General features: G+C 38.4%; 1 protein-coding gene and 1 pseudogene across 1 annotated transcript; both read right to left on the bottom strand.

Annotated features, from left to right (window-relative positions):
• Nucleotides 1-1,115: 1,115 nt before the first annotated feature.
• LOC102271185 (olfactory receptor 5H2-like) lies at nt 1,116-6,933 on the bottom strand (annotated as a pseudogene).
• A 3,190-nt stretch (nt 6,934-10,123) lies between these two features.
• Nucleotides 10,124-11,203, bottom strand: LOC102271464 (olfactory receptor 5H8). Its single transcript, XM_070370554.1, has 2 exons — nt 10,994-11,203; nt 10,124-10,885 (listed from the first exon to the last, which is right to left on the bottom strand). The coding sequence occupies exons 1-2, from the start codon at nt 11,159-11,161 to the stop codon at nt 10,124-10,126; spliced, it is 930 nt and encodes a 309-aa protein (XP_070226655.1). The 5' UTR covers nt 11,162-11,203.
• Nucleotides 11,204-12,639: the final 1,436 nt, after the last annotated feature.

The raw sequence follows: 12,639 nt of genomic DNA, 5'->3' as shown, positions 1-12,639 counted from the left end.
CATTCTTCTCCTGATATATCCCATGAGCTAATCTTTGTGATAAAAAGAACATGATTAATTCACTTTAGGTGTATGATCCTTGAGATTGTCTTGAAAAAACCTAGGAAGGTGATCTGGCACTTAGTAGCCATCCCAAGCCCAGTAATCTCCCTGGACTCATCACTTGAAAACAAGATTATTTCAAATGACAGACAGATGTGAGTAGTTCTAGGGTGAGGAACTCACTCTAAATATATGTAGAACAATGAGGAGATTGGAAGGTCAGGAATGAATCTGAACATGAATCACTTCTTTTTCATACAGTCTAGAAAACGACAAAAGCTACCATAACATTTAAAAAGTGTGGGGGCACAAAACGTTCAAACTCTTGCTCATTTCCATGTCTTTTCCCAGCTGGTCACTGAACACTCTGATATCCTATCATCTCAATGTTATTTGAACTTTGGCAATATGCAATTGAAGACTCTTGCTTTCATCAACACAATCCTGTAAACTTAACATATTATTTTTTTTTCTTTCTATCAGTTTCATTATTTTTAAAGTGTTGGATGGTCCAAACCATTACCTTCCTATTCTGCTGGTTCTTTTTTCCTTCCTATTCCCATCTCAGTTAAATCTGCATCTCATCTCTTAGCTTTCTGAATTAGTGACATGGCAACATGGCAAGGAAGTACCCTCTTACTCTCTCAGGATTGGCCTCTGTTCACTCAAACACAATCCTGTCTCCATTGTAGAGTTAAGTATACTATGAGTCTCCAGATTGCACAGCTCTACTAATAGCAAATGCATCATATTCATATTTTTTCAGAGTGATTACAGTATTGTAGTGCTTAATGCATTTATGAAGCCATATTGAGAACATATGTATAAAATATTTTAATGTTTTCTTTAATTATTCTAATATGACATGAATACTTGATTAAATACTATTCTGTGTTTTCTAAAATTTTAATGGCATATGCACATATTTACTAGCACTCCTACCTTAAGTCATTAAAACTCTAGGGTGATTATAAGTGCAAAGAACTTTGAACATTAACTGTCATATAGCACCATCTAACCTGTATTATTATATGACTTGTATTAGTAAGGGAAGACTGATACTAGTATGAATTCTAAGCATTTCTCTGTACTATTTCTGCCAGTGAGTCTACAACTCTCTTATTTTTTAGGTTGTATATAACTGGATTTAACAAAGGGATTATGGCAATGTAAAACAGAGAGTCCATCATATCCTCATCATCTGCTTGTGCAGATCCAGGGTGCATATACATGAAGAGAAAAGCCCTATAGTATAAACAGACAGATATCAGATGGGCTGCCAAATGGAGAAGGCCCTCCTTATGCATTGTAGAGACTTCTTTTTCAAAATTCTAAAGAGAACAAGTGTAAAAGAGGCAAGAACAATGAGAATAGTGAATACCTGTATAAACCCAGAGAAAATAAATATCAACAGATATTTAATGGAAGGACCAGTGCAGGAAATCTTAAACAATAGTATAAGATCACAGTAAAATTGATGTACTATGATGGAATTGCAGAAAATTCGTTAGGAGGGGCAACCGTGAGGAGATACCCCTCGTCCAAGGTAAGGAGCAGCAGCTGCGCTTTGCTGGAGCAGCCATGAAGAGATACCCCACGTCCAAGGTAAGAGAAACCCAAGTAAGATGGTAGGTGTTGCCAGAGGGCATCAGAGGGCAGACGCACTGAAACCATAATCACAGAAAACTAGTCAATCTGATCACACGGACAGAAGCCTTGTCTAACTCAATGAAACTAAGCCATACCGTATGGGGCCACCCAAGACGGGTGGGTCATGTTGGAGAAGTCTGACAGAATGTGGTCCACTGGAGAAGGAAATGGCAAACCACTTCAGTATTCTTGCCTTGAGAACCCCATGAACAGTATGAAAAGGCAAAATGATAGGATACTGAAAGAGGAACTTCCCAGGTTGGTAGGTGCCCAATATGCTACTGGAAATCAGTGGAGAAGTAACTCCAGAAAGAATGAAGGGATGGAGCCAAAGCAAAAACAACACCCTGTTGGGGATGGGACTGGTGATAGAAGCAAGGTCCGATGCTGTAAAGAGCAATATTGCATAGAAACTTGGAATGCTAGGTCCATGAATTAAGGCAAACTAGAAGTGGTCAAACAGGAGATGGCAAGAGTGAACATCAACATTCTAGGAATCAGCGAACTAAAATGGACTGGAATGGATGAATTTAATTCAGATGACCATTATATCCACTACTGTGGGCAGGAATCCCTTAGAAGAAATGGAGTAGCCATCATGGTCAACAAAAGAGTCCAAAATTCAGTACTTGGGTGCAATCTCAAAAATGACAGAATGATCTCTGTTCGTTTCCAAGGCAAACCATTCAATATCACAGTAATCTAAGTCTATGCCCCAACCAGTAATGCTGAAGAAGCTGAACGGTTCTATGAAGACCTACAAGACCTTTTAGAACTAACACCCAAAAAAGATGTCCTTTTCATTATAGGAAACTGGAATGCAAAAGTAGGAAGTCAAGAAACTTCCTATTGTTCCTGGGGTAACAGTCAAATTTGGCCTTGGAATACCAAATGAAGCAGAGCAAAGGCTAATAGAGTTTTGCCAAAAGAACACACTGGTCATAGCAAACACCCTCTTCCAACATCAGAAGGGAAGACTCTACAGATGGACATCACTAGATGGTCAACACCGAAATCAGATTGATTACATTCTTTGCAGCCAAAGATGGAGAAGCTCTATAAAGTCAGCAAAAACAAGACCGGGATCTGACTGTGGCTCAGATTATGAACTCCTTATTGTCAAATTCAGACTTATATTGAAGAAAGTGGGGAAAACCACTAGACCATTCAGGTATGACCTAAATCAAATCCCTTATGACTATACAGTGGAAGTGAGCAATAAATTTAAGGGACTAGATCTGATAGACAGAGTGCCTGATTATGGACGGAGGTTCTTGACATTGTACAGGACAGGGATCAAGACCATCCCATGGGAAAGAAATGCAAAAAAGCAAAATGGCTGTCTGAGGAGGCCTTACAAATAGCTGTGAAAAGAAGAGAAGCAAAAGGCAAGGAAGAAAAGGAAAGATATAAGCATCTCAATGCAGAGTTCCAAAGAATAGCAAGGAGATATAAGAAAGCCTTCCTCAGTGATCAATGCAAAGAAATAGAGGAAAACAACAGAATGGGAAAGACTAGAGATCTCTTCAAGAAAATGAGAGATACCAAGGGAACATTTCATGCAAAGATGGGCTCGATAAAGGACAGAAGTGGTATGGACTTAACAGAAGCAGAAGATAATAAGAAGAGGTGGCAAGAATACACAGAAGAACTGTACAAAAAAGATCTTCATGACCAAGATAATCACGATGGTGTGATCACTCACCTAGAGCCAGACACCCTGGAATGTGAAGTCAAGCAGGCCTTAGAAAGCATCACTACGAGCAAAGTCAGTGGAGGTGACAGAACTCCAATTGAGCTATTTCAAATCCTGAAAGATGATGCTATGAAAGTGCTGCACTTAATATGCCAGCAAATTTAGAAAACTCATCAGTGGTCACAGAACTGGAAAAGGTCAGTTTTCATTCCAATCCCAAAGAAAGGCAAAGCCAAAAAATGCTCAAACTACCACACAAGTGCACTCATCTCACACTCTAGTAAAGTAATGCTCAAAATTCTCCAAGCCAGGCTTCAGCAATACGTGAACTGTGAACTTGCATATGTTCAAGCTGGTTTTAAAAAAGACAGAGGAACCAGAGATCAAATTGCCAACATCTGCTGGATCATTGAAAAAGCAAGAGAGTTCCAGAAAAAACATCTATTTCTGCTTTATTGACTATGCCAAAGCCTTTGACTGTGTGGATGACAATAAACTGTGGAAAATTCTGAAAGAGATGGGAATACCAGACCACCTGACCTGCCTCTTGAGAAACCTGTATGCAGGCCAGGAAGCAACAGTTAGAACTGGACATGGAACAACGGACTAGGAAAAGGAGTACTTCGGGGCTGTCTACTGTCACCCTGCTTATTTTACGTATATGCAGAGTACATCATGAGAAACGCTGGGCTGGAAGAAGCACAAGCTGGAATCAAGATTGCTGGGAGAAATATCAATAACCTCAGATATGCAGATGATACCACCCTTATGGCAGAAAGTGAAGAGGAACTAAAAAGCCTCTTGATGAGAGTGAAAGAGGAGAGTGAAAAAGTTGGCTTAAAAGCTCAACATTCAAAAAACTAAGATCATGGCATCTAGTCCCATCACTTCATGGGGAATAGATGCGGAAACAGTGGAAACAGTGTCAGACTTTATTTTTGGGGGCTCCAAAAATCACTGAAGATGGTGACTGCAGCCATGAAATTAAAAGATGCTTACTCCTTGGAAGGAAAGCTATGACCAACCTGATAGCATGTTGAAAAGCAGAGACATTACTTTGCCAACGAAGGTCTGTCTAGTCAAGGCTATGGTTTTTCCAGTGGTCATGTATGGATGTGAGAGTTGGACTGTGAAGAAAGCTGAGCACCAAAGAATTGATGCTTTTGAACTGTGGTGCTGGAGAAGACTCTTGAGAGTCCCTTGGACTGCATGGAGATCCAACCAGTCCATCTAAAGGAGATCAGTCCTGGGTGTTCATTGGAAGGACTGATGCTAAAGTGAAACTCCAATACTCTGGCCACATCATGTGAAGTGTTGACTCATTGGAAAAGACCCTGATGCTGGGAGGGATTGGGGGAAGGAGGAGAAGGGGAGGACAGAGGATGACATGGCTGGATGGCATCACCGACTTGATGGACATGAGTTTTAGTAAACTCCGGGAGTTGGTAATGGACAGGGAAGCTTGGCATGCTCCAGTTCATGGGATTGAAAGAGTTGGACATGACTGAGCCACTGAACTGAACTGAATTTGAATTTAAAAAGCATTATGAATTACAGAATGGAAAAGGCCACCTAAAAATGCCAAAACAAACAGCCAGATGCATAGCCTACTGGTCATGATCATTGGATAAATTAATGGGTTGCAAATAGCCATTTAGTGATCATATGCCATTGTTGCCAGCAGAAAATGTTCTGTGATTACACTGACTGCAAAAGGAAAAATAACGTATCTTGCTTTCAGTGAGAGAGATCATTTTGTTCTTGACACGGAAGTTGACCATCATCTTGGGAGTCATTGTGGAGGATATCCAGGCATCCACAAAGGCCAATTTTCCAAGGAATAAGTATGTGGGAATGTGAAGGTGAGGGTCATTGCAGATGAGAGGAATCAGTCCAAGGTTTCCCACAATGGTGATGAGGTATATCACCAAGAACAAGGGGATTTGCCACTGTGGTTGATACTTAAGTCCTGTGAGAACAAGCTCTGTCAGCAATGCTGTTGCTCTTCCATGTCCTCACTGTATATTTTCTGAAATCAATGGGATAAATATTTATTACCATTTAATATGGATCTTTTGGGGGGGAATGGAAATAAATTCTTATTTAAATTCAAAAAATGTGAAGCAATGAACAGATTTAGAAAAATGAAAGACATTCTAAACACGTGTGAAATTTGGGGAAGCAGGGTGGAGTGTGATAGGGAATTGTATATAGGACATGGATATAGGGTCTAGGGAAAAGAAGTTTGAAAGACTTAGATAATGAAATAAATTGAATGGCTTGCAAAGTATCTTGAACATTACTCATCAGCTAGTATGTATACACTGAAAATAAGAGATACAAATGGCACTGTAAGATATTTTTAAAAATTTGTATGAGGTAGTATAGAAAATAATCTACAGGGAGTGGAAATTACAGTCAGGAATACTAGTCAGGAAGCTGTTACATTGTCCAGTGGTTTCCAAACCAGATTACACATTAGAATTGGCTAAGGAACTTTTTGCGTAAAATATAGGTTATGAGGTTTAATGTACATATTGATTTAGTGGGTTAATAATAAAGTCTAATAATCCATATTTTTTAATTGTCCCTCAAGTAAGTAAAGCAACTTAAGTTATTAAAACTCTTGGCTTAAAACTCAGGATTCAAAAAACTCAGATCATTGTCCCATCACTTCATGGCAAATAGATGGGGGAAAAAATGGAAACAGTGGCAGATAGTCTTTTCTAGGGCTCCAAATTAACTGTGAACCATGACTACAGCCACGAAATTTAAAGGCACTTGCTCCTTGGAAGAAAAGTTATGACAAAACTAGACAACATATTAAAAAAGCAGAGTCATCACTTTGCTGACAAAGGTCTGTATAGTCAAAGCTATGGTTTTTCCAGTAGTCATGTACAAATGTGAGAGTTGGACCATAAAGAAAACTGAGCACTGAAGAATTGATGCTCTCGAGTTGTGGTGCTGGAGAAGACTTTTCAGAGTCCCTTGGACTGCAAGGAGATCAAGCCAGTCAATCCTAAAGGAAATCAAGTCTGAATATTCATTGGCAGGACTGATGCTGAAGCTGAAGCTCCAATACTTTGGCCACATGATGCAAAGAGCTGACCCATTTGGAAAAGACCCTGATGCTGGGAATGATTGAGGACCTGAGGAGAAGGGGACAACAGAGGATGAGGTGGTTGGTTGGCATCATCAGCTCAATGGACATGAGTTTGAGCAAATGGCAGGAGATAGTAAAGGACAGGGAAACCTGGTGTGCTGCAGTCCATGGAGCTGCAGAGTCAGACACGACTGAACGACTGAACAACAATTTTGCACTCCAAGGCCAAACTTGTCTGCTATTCTGGGTATCTCTTGACTCTCTACTTTTGCCTTTCAGCCCTTATGCTGAAAAGGACATCTTTTTTTTTTGCTGTTAGTTCTAGGTCTTGTAGGTCTTCAAAGAACCGTTTGACTTCAGTTTCTTCAGCACTAGTTGCTGGGACATAGACTTGGATGACTGTGATGTTGAATGCTTTGCCTTGGCAGTGAACTGAGATCATCCTGACATTTTTGAGATTTCACCCAAGTTCTGCATTTCAAACTCTTTTGTTGACCATGAGAGCTACTCCATTTCTTCTAAGGGATTCTTGCCCACAGTACTAGATATAATGGTCAACTAAATATATATTTTGGTTCTGTTATTCTGAAAAACCCTATACTAATATAAAAATGCACTGTTCCTTTAATGAGTTTTTGCTTTATTTTGAAAACTAAAAGGAAATATAACAGAAGCCAAGCTGCATGCAGTAACCATCTCAAACCAAGGAATCTTCTTGTGCTTTGTTACAAGATTCAAAAAGAGTGGTGCACTCTTATTGCATTCTATATATTTGTACTGTGATTTTTTTTTAGTTTCATAAATATTTCACAAATACTTGTTTAGAAATTCATATGTGCAAGCTATTCTGCCATTCACTGCAAAAAATACAGAGTGTTAAGACTTCTAAGTTGCTATCTAAAAGAGTTTCTAGGCCCCAAGTAAGTAATATCCATGCCCAAGGGTGGTCTAAGAAGAGTAAATAAACTAACAGTGTTTCGAATGAGTGGTCATTGCCATCCTCTTTAGGGCAATCTGAAAGTGGATCTCATACACTCTAAGGTACAAGATAGACCTTGAAGAAAGACACCATGGAAATTATGAAGGAGCAGGTGGGGGCTGGGGAGGTGGATTCTCTGTGGCGAGACCAGAGCAAAAGGACATAACTGAGGAGGGAAGCATATCCAGAGTCTTTCAATAACTTATTGTTGATGTAAAAGAGAGTCCACAGGAGAATTGTGAAGCAAAGGACTTAGAGTTCAACCATAGTATAACTGAAAGGACCTCAACTTATACCACAGTGAACAAATGCAGGGTAAGGAAGATAGAGACAGAAAGATATACATAGATACATAGATAGATATATAGATATATGCATATATAGACATCATATAGTCTGAACATGCACATGTATAAATAAATACATGCTAAAGTATGTATGTTGTGTGTATGCATACACACACACCACACAAAAAACCTGGTAATGGCAATCCATTATAGATCTTTGAAGAGTAATATGATTTAATCTGACTTCTTTTTACAAAGAAATATCTGGAAGATATGTTTGGAAAATAAGAGAGAATGAGCAGAATGAAGTGGATAAGTAACTGGGATTTTGTAAATCACAGAGGTAGGTGGTTATGAAAGTGAGGGTCACAGTGGTATCAGTAAGAATGTACCTAGGATGAGTGATGGAGGCAGAGAAGGGGTGGACCTGAAGGTGAATCACTCATTATTCTTAGAGTATGGAGTGTGATGAAAATGAACATTTAAGGACTTTGGGGCAAAAATATGCAAACTCTTGTTCATTTTCATTTCTTTCCCAGCCACCCCACAGGCATCACGATATCATATCTTAACATTATTTGAACTTTGATGAGATGCATTTAGATCTCCTCATTGTCCACCACACATCCTGATAATCTGATAATCTTTACATGTTTCTAGTTTCTTACTAGGTTCACTTTTTAAAAATTCAAAGAATATTGATCCATTTTTTTCTATCCTACCCCTTCATTCTTCTTCTATTAGGCAATACAGCATATATCTTCAATCTAATCTCCTAGCTTTCTTAGTTAATGAAGCTTTTCAAGTTGATCAATAGAATACAGACACAAAAAGGACTGTAGAAGTCATAGACAATGAAAGGAAACATGCCTCTTTGCCTTTTCCTAAGCATCACTCTAAGCTAAGAGCATCTCTTGCAGTGTAGCTCTGTTTTCACTGTCTTACTCCCATGCCATTTTTTTCCTTCTTGTTTTCCTTTTCTTTCTGTGATATGACAGGTGATTACCACAAGAAGTGAAAGTTCAGTTCAGTTCAGTTCAGTCACTCAGTCGTGTCCGACTCCTTACGACCCCATGAACCACTGCGCACCAGGCCTCCCTGTCCATCACCAACTTCCAGACTCCACCCAAACCCATGTCCAGTGAGTCGGTGATGCCATCCAACCATCTCGTCCTCTGTCGTCCCCTTCTCCTCCTGCCCTCAATCTTTACCAGCATCAAGGTCTTTCCAATGAGTCAGCTCTTCACATCAGGTGGCCAAAGTATTGGAGTTTCAGCTTCAACATCAGTCCCTCCAATGAACACCCAGGACTGATCTCCTTTAGGATGGACTGGTTGGATCTCCTTGCAGTCCAAGGGACTCTCAAGAGTCTTCTCCAACACCACAGTTCAAAAGCATCAGTTCTTCAGTGCTCAGCTTTCTTTATAGTCCAACTCTCACACCCATACATGACCACTGGAAAAACCATAGCCTTGGCTAGACTGACCTTTGTTGGCAAAGTAATGTCTCTGCTTTTTAATATGCTGTCTAGATTGGTCATAACTTTCCTTCCAAGGAGTAAGCGTTTTTTCATTTCGTGGCTGCAATCACCATCTTCAGTGATTTTGGAGCCCATAAAAATAAAGTCTGACACTGTTTCCACTGTTTCCTCATCTATTTGCCATGAAGTGATGGGCCCGGATGCCATGATCTTAGTTTTCTGAATGTTGAGCTTTAAACCAACTTTTTCACTCTCCTCTTTCACTTTCATCAAGAGGCTTTTTAGTTCCTCTTCACTTACTGCCATAAGGGTGGTGTCATCTGCATATCTGAGGTGATTGATATTTCTCCTAGCAATCTTGATTCCAGCTTGTGTTTCCTCCAGTCCAGTGTTTCTTGTGATGAAAGTTACCATAGCCTGAATAAAGTGGAATATGGGACCTTTGATGGCAGACGAAATTCCTGGGATGTGCCTCTGTTCAATCAAATACCAACCTGCCTCCACTGTGGAGTTAAAAGTAATAAGAGTCTCTGTCTCTAGGTTTATGGTTTATAAGTATCAAAGATATCATAAACGATTCCCCCTTAGAGGAACTTTACTATTTTAGTACTTTATGCATTTTTAGTCATGTTCTAGAACATAAAAGCATATAAAATGATTGTTTGCCTTTGTTTTTTGCTTTGTTTTGGTATTCTATAAACAGTTAATTAAAATTTTTGTAATAAGAAGTAAAAATTATTTAGGGAATTTATTAGGTACTAACATAAGTCCTAAAATTATAGGACATTATAAGTACAAAAAATTTTGACTATTAATCATTACATAGCAAGATCAAAACTATACAATTTACTTAATGCTTTAGTAAAAACAGATATTATTATGAGATCTAAGAATATCTCTTTAACACTTTTGTCAGTGAATCTATGACTTTCTTATTTCTCAGGCTGTAGATAATTGGATTTAAGAAAGGAATTATGACAGTGTAAAATAGAGAGTCTATCATATCTTGATCATCTGCTTGTTCAGATCCAGGGTGCACATACATGAAGAGAAGAGGCCCATAGTATAAAGAGACAGACAGAAGGTGGGCTCCACAGGTGGAGAAGGCCTTCCTTATTCCTTGTATAGACTTCTTTTTTAATATTGTAAAGAGAATAAGTGAGTAAGAGATAAGAACAATGAGAATGGTAAACACCTGAATTGAACAAGAGAAAATGAATACCATCAGAATATTAACAGAAGGATCAGTACAAGAAATTTTAATCAGTGGCATAATGTCACAATAAAAGTGATGTATTATATTAGAGTTACAAAACGTTACTCTGAATAACAAACCTGTGTGAATTGTGGAATGTATAAGGCCACCTAAAAATGATAAGCCTACTAGTTGCATGCATAGTCTATCGGTCATAATCACTGGATAAAGTAATGGTTTGCAAATAGCTACATAGCGATCATATGCCATTGTTGACAGAAGAAAACATTCTGTGGTTACACTGATGACAAAGGAAAAGAATTGTGCCCTGCATTCAGAGAGAGAGGTCATCTTACTCTTGCCCAGGAAGTTGACCAGCATTTTGGGGGTCACTGTAGATGATACCCAGGCATCCACAAATGCTAAACTCCCAAGGAATAAGTACATGGGGATGTGAAGGTGAGGGTCATTGTAGATGAGAGCGATCAGACCAAGGTTCCCCATGATGGTGATGAGATATATCATCAAGAACAGAAGGAACAGGGGTAAGTACTTGGGGATGTGAAGGTGAGGGTCATTGTAGATGAGAGCAATCAGACCAAGGTTCCCCATGATGGTGATGAGATATATCATCAAGAACAGAAGGAACAGGGGGATTTGCCACTCTGGTTGATGTGTGAGACCTGTGAGAATGAACTCTGTCAGCTCTGTTGCATTTTTTGTTTCCATATCCTTGATAGATAGCCTCTGAAACAAGTGCAGTAAATGGAAAAAAAGTTATCAAGAATTTTAAAACCAATATTTGTTGAATGTAATTGAAATAAACCCATATACTATCTAAATGCTTTTTATTAATCTTACTACATCATACATAAAAATTACTTGTATAAATTATGTTAAAACAGTGCAATTACAACATTTAAAAATTTGCACCAAAATGAACAGATTTAGAAGAGAAGAAGACTTTCTGGGCAAAATTAGGGGATGCTATAGAAGGAGGTCAAAAAATTCTATGTGTAGGACATGGATGCAGCATCTAAGTACAGATGTTAGAAGGACCCAGTTTGTAAAATGAATTGAATGCCATATGAATGATCTTGAGCTATATTCTTCAAGAAATAAGCAAGAAATGGAAACATATAAAACAGGAAGTGACAACATCTGTTATTTTTGAAATTAAATATTTGACTGCAGAAAATAGACTGCAGGGAGAGAAACTTGTGTCATAAATACTAATCAGGAAGTTGTGGCTATTGTCCAGTGACTCTCAAACTAGATTACACATCTGAATTGTCTGAGAAAATTTTGTTCAAATTATAGATTCTGAAGTATTACTGTAGACTTGGATCAGTAGATCTTGAATGAAGTCTAATAATATATATTGTATAAATATTCCCCAGGTGATTTAAATGTATGGGAAGTTCTTATTTCATGTGTGATATGACATTAGGAGTGACAAAGAAGACAAAGTGAGAGACCGAAATAGATCAGAATGAAGACTCCTTTGTGTTGCTGAATGCAGGTTTGTGTCCCTGATGTAGTGTGAGGTCAAACAAACCAAAATATCTTAGTTTGGAGTAGAGAAAGGTATAATGCAGGGACTAACAAGGAGAATGGGTGGCTTCAGCTCAAAAAATCCTAAATCACCAACAGTTTTCAAAAATTGATGTTTGAAAGCTCAGATGAAATGGCCAGTTTTTGCAATGAGCATCCTCTGAACACCCAGGTATATAATTTTACAAATATAATTCTACAAAACCTTAATAAAAATAAAAAACAATGACTTGGGAGTCATAGAAGTGGCTAAAATATAGTATGATCTATTCATTGGAAAATGTGTATAAGGTAAAGGGAAATAAAGCATGAAAATAAATTTGAGGAAACTTAAAGAGATTTAAAAGTGGATGTGTGTGTGTGTGTGTGTATAAGTATATACATAATTTAAGATACATAGCACCTGATCCTATTTTCTATCTAGTAAGTCTAGAAACCAAACTTCTAGAAACTGACTTTTTCCTGAACCTAATGTAAAGGAGCTTGATCTACTGCTAGTAATGCTACTGCACATACACTGAATTTGGAATATATAGAGAGAATGACAAAGACTTGATGTGTGCAGAAGAGAATTTTGGTTGCCAATTCAACCAAGGGAACAGTATCATGTCCTCAGAAAATGAATCCTGTGCCCATCACAATGGCATTTTCAG

The sequence above is a fragment of the Bos mutus genome, chromosome 1 (assembly GCF_027580195.1).
Source record: "Bos mutus isolate GX-2022 chromosome 1, NWIPB_WYAK_1.1, whole genome shotgun sequence".
Classification (NCBI taxonomy): Eukaryota; Metazoa; Chordata; class Mammalia; order Artiodactyla; family Bovidae; genus Bos; species Bos mutus.
This window is presented reverse-complemented; position numbering and strand designations above follow the sequence as displayed.